General features: G+C 46.1%; 1 protein-coding gene across 2 annotated transcripts in view; it reads right to left on the minus strand.

Moving 5' to 3' along the window:
* Positions 1-6742, minus strand: part of LOC147447310 (uncharacterized) — a 76169-nt gene extending 69427 nt beyond the window's left edge. The window contains exon 1 of one of the 2 annotated variants that reach the window (XM_086523150.1): positions 5886-6742. In XM_086523150.1, coding sequence (XP_086379276.1) covers positions 5886-6552 — 667 coding nt within the window. In that variant the 5' untranslated portion in view covers positions 6553-6742. Of the gene's footprint in view, positions 1-5430 lie in introns of those variants that run through there. The other variant, XM_086523149.1, reaches the window with a different exon arrangement.
* Positions 6743-7415: the final 673 nt, after the last annotated feature.

Consider the following 7415-nt stretch of genomic DNA (forward strand, 5'->3'; position numbering starts at 1 on the left):
TTCCGAAGTGATATATCCTCCTACAATTCCTTGTGCTACCTTTTCATATGGAGTAAACTTAGGTTTAGCAATTGTGTTAGCCTTACCCTTAGATTCATTGGAAGAATTCTTTGATGAGAGACTGTTGGAAGATTGGTTAGAAGAGTTATCATTCTTACCGTTCTGAGGGTTCTGAGAAGTCTACGAGGTACTTGTAAAAGTCTTGTTCTCCTTGGGCTTTCCCTTGTTGTGCTTCATCTCCTCTGCGAGAGCAATCACTACCGCCTTGTTGAGATCGATTGGATCGAAGACTTCTACATCGAACTTGATATAGTCGTCTAATCCAAAAAGGAATGCCTCTTTGCGTTCATCATCTGGCATGCGTAATTGGGTACCTAGCTGCAAAACACGATCAGAAAAAGACATAACCGACATACCATTTTGCTTGAGAGCGCGCCAATCGTCCTTCAATCGTGCGAGGTACTGAGGTGGCATAAACCTCGCCTTGAGCTTGTCCGGGAAATCAGCCCAATCGAAGGAGAGGGACGTGAATCCGTCGGCTGCCTCTACGTGCGCGGCTAGTTGTGCCTCTTGCCATGCGTGGTACCAATTGATGGCATCACCAGCAAGGTACATAGCTGCCGTCAAAACTTTGCTATTTCCTGTCTTCTTAGTTGTAGCAAAATAAGCATTAAATTGATGCAACCAAAAATGAATAACCGAAGCATCCATCTTACCGTCATACTTACTGAAAGTCAACTTCTCTGTGACTGGATGGTTGGAATCTGCGTCGTGGCTTGCGCCACTTGATGAACTTCCACGATCTTTGGGTGGTTCGATCTTCGAGGCTAGGACTTGGGAAAGCAATTCTTGAGTGTGTAGCTCCCTTCGAGCTTCACGCTCGGTCTCCAAGGCCGCGGCTCGTGTTGCCGCTTCCTCTTTCCTTAGTTCTTTTCTTTCTTTTCTTGCGTCGCGCTCGCGTTCTAAAGCAAGGCGCTTGTCTTCCTGTTGTGTGGCAAGTCTGGCGTTTCTTTCATCGCGCTCGCGGTCCTTGGCTTCTTGTGCACGGTCCTTTGCTGCTTGTTCCTCTGCTTTGCTTGCGAGTTGTGCCAATGCAACTCGATTCGTTTCTTGTTGTTGTGCCATCATGTCCAACATCGACTTGACCATCATCTCCATAGGAGTGAGTGCAACTCGTGGCGTAGATAGCGAAGTGGGAGGATCGAAAAAGTCTCCTGGTGGGGAAAAATCTTCGCCGCCTCTCTCATGCTCATCACCTGTATGCGAGGTATCCATTCCACTTCGGGTGACGACCATGCATTATGATCTTTGGTTCTTAAGTTCACGAGGAACTTGGGTTCTTGAGGGTCTTGGTTCTTAGGTTCTTGGGTTCTTGAGAATCTTGAGGTTCTTGAGATTCTTGGGGTTTTCTTTCGCTTGCAAATCGCATTGAGAAGGATCTTCTCTTCACCCGAGTTCTACTCTTTTCCGCGGGCGCACCCCTTGGCAGCCTTGCACTCACACCAAGGTTGCTTTTTTCCACCTCACGTCGATTGGCCGGCCGCTAAGTGCACGGTCCGCTCTCAATGAGTGAAAAGAGACACAAGGGGAGGTTGGACAAGCCCTTCTTTCTTGGGATTCCTGTCACTCTTCAACAAAACACGATTAGGAATCGACACACCCAAGCGAACTTGGGTTCGTGTGACCGCAACAAGCAAAAAAAAAAATATTGTGGTTCTTTCTTTGAGTGATACAGAACACTGCCAAATCTCTGATACCAATGTTAGGTGCAGTGGAATGATTGTTTGCGCTTTGCTCAAGGTGAGTGCTCCAAACTCTGCTCAAGGTTTCTTTTAGTTCTTATAGAAGGGAGAGCCTTCCGTTTCTTAGTGGAGAGTGCTATGATCACGACAAAGTGAATGGACAATGAGCATGTAAGTGTATGAGACAAAGAGATAGAGAGAGAAGAGAGATACAACACCAGAGACGTAAAACCCTCCTCTGAAGGCCCCACTCTCGTCGGCGAGAGTGGTCTACTTTTGATTGCACAAAGTGGTACAATGCGTATGCAATGGACTGATGCGACTTGGACTATGCCGATGACGACGCCGGTGATGACGACAACGACTTGATGGCTGAAAACTGAGATCTTCTAATCGTTGAATTTCGGGACTGTTTTGGTGGCTGAAAATGACTGTTTTGGCTGCGTTTTCATGGCTGAAATTCACTGATTTGAAGAGGCTCATATAGCTGACAAAATGCTGGGGTATTGCACTGATCAACCTGCGTTTTTGGGGCTGAGGTCGAGGGCTGTAAACGCTGGATGTTTGCAGGGCAGAGCTGCGTTTTAAGGCTGATTTGACCTGCTACTTGACCTTGTATGGCTGCGTTTTACAAGGCTGAAATCATCAAGTAAAAACGCTGAGATCTGAAGTACAAAAACGCTGATTTCTGCTAAGTCTTTGCAATCCAAAAACGTTGGGCTTTGGGCTGCCTGAAGGGGGGACAAACGCCAGGGGATGGGGCTTGTAGACGAGGGCTGCTGTGAAGGAAACGCCAAGGGATGGGAGGCTTGATCTAATGCTGAAAAACGCTAGGGGTGCTGAGGGGGGGTACTACTGAGAAGTTGCCTGTTGAGCGGGAAGCTCCTGCTGCCTCTTCTGCCAGAAAGTGCTAACTTGGGTTTGTGTCACCAACGTGTGACTACTATCTATCCTTTTTGTTGATTTCTTTCTTATTATTCATTCATTTTCACTTTTTGGAAACACCCCTCGGGAAATCAAACTGCCTTGCATTGCATAGCTAGTGTGGAACTGTTCAGAGCGAGTCCAGGCCTAAGGGCAAGAGAGCACTAAGGTTGGACAAGGACTATGGTTAGCCAAAGTGGGGTCATTGACTAGCCAAAGTGGAATCCTTTGCTACAGAGGCTACATTTCAGTTCTGGGTGTGGCTGCAGTGTACAAAGGGAGTCAGATGACCTAGAAAGATACAATGGCAGCATCTCCTAAAATTTAGGGAACTGCTATATTGGGACCTGAAAATGTGTTCGCGTCATTACCTCCGGAATGACAAGGGGAATATTTTATTACTCTGCCGTGAAGTCAACTGGGCAACCGGTCAGGAGATTTTTAGGCGGCAACCCCGAAACGAAAAATGGCATGTAAATGGCCCAGAAATGTACACTTTCCTCATTCAGGAAGAAGTGGCGCTGATTTTAGAGAAAGGAGGCTCATTTTTCAAGCTTCTGTCAGGTTGAGAGCTATGGAGTGCTTCCTTTCCCTCTTATGTACAGTGCGGTGCCAGGAGTGATGCCCTGCACGCTACGCACTGCCCTCTCTCTCCCCTATGTCAGTATGTTATGCCCCTCTAGTGGGCTTTTCAATTGACCAATGTACAGTTGTGTGGGTTCATGCGCGATTGTCGAGGCAAGAGCCTCTTGCACAGGTTCTGGATTAGCTAGCGGCTAATCCCCCGCAGGTACAGGTGATTCGGAGAGGTTTCACGTGCGAAATCTCGTACGATTCAAAGGGCAAGTAGCCCTACAAGTGCGGTAGCTCGAGGACTTGCTACGGATGCGACCGGCACGCAAAACGGAGCCCGAAACAGTGGATTAGAGCTTGCTGTGTATTTTTGCAGGTTTAGGGTTTTGGCCCTAAACGGACCCTAATACCCCCAGAAGGTTCGGGGACACAAGGGAACCGCTGTACAGGTGATCTGGCGCATTTTCGGGGCAGAAAACAGAGAATTCAGTGTGCTGCAGATTCTCGCCAGGTTTTGCAACGTGTCCATATGCGTCGGGAAAGTCATCCAATGAGTGGTAATACTGACTGTGAAGGGTCCTAGTACAGTTATGCTGTCGAAATCGGGCCAGAACAATTGAAATTCAGCCAAGGTTGTGCGGGGCAACTTGTAGGGAACCGCAGCGTTTATTCCCTCTTTTAAAGAATAAAGAAATACCGAAAGGGGCGCCTATTTAGGGGCCAATCTCGTGTCAGTCTTCTCATATAGGTGCAATCTAGCAACCTGTATCCCTTTTTCCTTTGTTGTGTCTTGAAAGTCCAGGTACAGTGGGCGACAAATTAAATGGGTGAAAGCAAATAAGGTTTAAGTCTAAGGTCTACCGCCCTTCTTGAACAGGCCGGTTCCAATTTGCTTATATATTAACTTAGCAAAATTGCCCTACCTACTTTTGTTGGAAAGTCACTTAAAAATAATAAGTGAAAATAACCAAAAATAGGGAAAATAGGCTAAATGCACTGGAAAATTCCCCTGACTGAATCTGTTGGATTCTGAAGGGAATACTGATGATCATGCTTGTGCAACCGGAGGATATGCATCTATTGCTAAGTGACTGGGCATGCACGGTCTACGAATAGACTCACAAAAGTGCCAAATCACTGCTAATCTAAACTGACTGGACTGACTGAACCCTGTTGTGGTGTAGCTTGTCCACGGACATATAGGGTTGGGATGTCACGTGACATAACTACACAAAAGGATAGAAGTATTCAAAATGGGCCAGAAAGGCTATGGCAGGAGTTGCAATATCAATGCCTGGCTAAACTGTTTCTTCGCAAGTTCTAGACTCAACTATGGGTTAGCTGATACTGTTAGCAGGTGACTGCTTTTAGCAAACTGGGCTCAATTGATACCTTAAAAGGATGGAACACTAGGAGTCTCATTACATAACTGTAACAGATATAAATGCAACTTAGCAAGTATAGTTTGAAATCCTTCCGTTCATTGCAGGCACCGATTGACTCTACAAAGGCTAGGTGTACCACATAATCTACACCAAAGGATTACACAATGGGTCTTGGGAGGACTCCATTGGTGGGAGTCGATTAGAAGCCTCACAGTCCAATTCACTTAGTAAGCTCCACACACTAAGGGTAAAGGTGCAAAACATTTTGGTGGAGCTCCTATGAGCGCACTTAAGCCAGCTTCAGGGGGGCTTTAACTGAGGCCTTCACCTCACTTAAACGAGAAAGTCTGTCCTTGGTCGAGCTGAGAGGTTCTATCTGAAGAATCGTATCCTGTTTTTCTCTATGTCTATATCTTGAGATTAGCAAGAGTATATAGTCTGTAGGACATGTTTATACCTTTTGGCGTCCCACCATGATGAAAAAAAGGTAGCCTATCCTCGCTTTATTTCCACAGTTTGTGGGGGGGAAAAAACCCTAACAAAGACCTGATTAAGCTTTATCTAATCTCCATTCTGTGACTGAAAGAATTGTCCCAACAATTTACTTCTTGTGTTTACAGTTCAATCAAAGTACCAGTTGACAAAAGACATATCGAAAACAGTCCGAACAACAACTGAGACATGACAAATGTATAAAAAGTATTTTAAAATATTCTCACCAAAATATATATATATATCATACAGCAAAGAACGATTTATTTAGTTAGAAGGCATGTGGCATCTGGAATGGCTGAGAACAAAAAACAGAAACAACCTACACTTAACCATGTAGTAATTGGATCAAAGCGTACAAATTTATATACGTGATACGCCTATCTGTAAATGTTCATATACATGGATGTCCTTCACAGTCCATGTGATTCTCCTGGCATTTACAAAGATTCCATTTGGATGGAACTTTTCAAGGGAACATACTCACCCATGTAGGCCCCAAGATGCTCTGACAAGGCAGTCCAGTCAATCTGCTCATTGTGAAATGACTTGCAAGCAAAGTAGAAAACTGTTTGCCCCAGCATTCCATAGAGGGTGACAGCTGTAAGCAGCACTACAAGCACTGTACCAAATAGCAATCGAAATAGCATAGCATTGCCTCCATTATCATGATGCCTATGACGCAGCACATAAAAGTGGAAAAGAGCACCAATGGTACTAACTAGGAACACATACAGATTAAACAGCTCAAAGGCAACCACCTTCTTACCCCTGATCAAATCAACGCTCCTTCTGAGTGCGAAAAACCCATAGCTATCTTCCAGGACCGAGATGACGCTGGCAAGGTGCCAAATGCAGCTGATATAAACGTGAAGGCTATAGAAAGCCAGGATCAGCAGCACCAGGATGATGATGAACAGAACCATGTTGACATTTACAAGGCTGAGAATTGTGAGGTGTATAGTGAGGATAGCAATCCCATGGTATGCTGCGATCATGACAAAGACCCATGCGAAAGTGATGAGGAGCCGTTTCCAAACAGTGGGTACCACACCCAAAACCTTGGTATAAGAAAGGGGTCTCTCTGTGTAGATGCATGCAACGCTGTACACGGTAGCTGCGGTGGAGAGAAGGGAAAAGGCGAGGACAAAGAGGAGATAGGCAATGAAGAAGGCAAGGAGGGAGGCCCATTCATGAGCGATTTCAGCCTGACGGTGTTCGGCAGCAGAGGTCCCTGGATGCTCTTCAATGAATTCCTCATTGTGACGAATCTTGTGGACGAGGGGCCCGGAAACAAGGTGATGGGCGAGGAGCAAGAAGCAAAGAGGCAGGATTAGAGTGGATGCCAGAGAGAAGAACAGCCTCCGATGTTGTTTCAGAATTCGTGCCGACTCCACAAGAATACCACGAAGATGCTGCAATTGTTCCCTCTCCATATCTCTATCTCTCTATCTCTCTCTCTGTCTCTGTCTGTCTCTGCGCGAGAGCTAGCTATGGCGACCTCGACGCAGCTGAGTTACACCCTTCAACTTTCCATTTTCCCTTCAGACTTGCTATAATTGAGATTAATTTTGGGCTATAGGCATAGGGTAGAGGGGCCAGTAGCGAGACGGGTGCCAATAATAACATTGAACACCCCCCAAAAGAAGAAGCAGAGTGGCGTTTGGGTTTTGGGTTGTTGGCTTACGGGAGCTGATGTGGGGTCTTGCCATTCGTTGAACCTCGGTTCAAACACGTATTGCATGCATCCTTGTATAGGCGCCCTACTGTCTCAAATGTCTCGATGACCATTTTTTGCATTAAATGTTGTGCCAACCTATCGCAAATATTTTGTGCAGCAGTAGCTTTGGAGCAACCTATGTCATCTCAAAGCCCTGCTTGATGCGCATCTTTTGCGCTCCTTGTAGCGCGAAATTGGCCATGGAGGAAGAAAATATGCCGTGCGCAAGTTAGATGTACCCTTACTGGCCCCTCTACCCTAATCTCATTGCATGGATATTACATTGTACTCAGCAAGGCCATACAATGCAAGCAAAGATTAATATCACTAGTAAGCAGTTTGTATGAGATAAGAGCCGAGTTGCGCCTGGGAGGAGTGGGGGTAGCGAGGTCCGGATAGTCCTACTAGTACTTGGTTGCACTATAGTGCCAAAGTTATTGCCGGATTTACTATTCCCACTACAGCGCCTCGAAAAGTAAGGGGTTGAGCGAAGAATTCGTGGTTTTCACCTGCGCATCCAGTAGAGCTCGTGGATTCACCTGCAACAACTGGCAATACACTTGCACTTGTCGCCTCCTA

Source organism: Adiantum capillus-veneris, chromosome 11 (assembly GCF_014529385.1).
Source record: "Adiantum capillus-veneris isolate H3 chromosome 11, ASM1452938v2, whole genome shotgun sequence".
Classification (NCBI taxonomy): Eukaryota; Viridiplantae; Streptophyta; class Polypodiopsida; order Polypodiales; family Pteridaceae; genus Adiantum; species Adiantum capillus-veneris.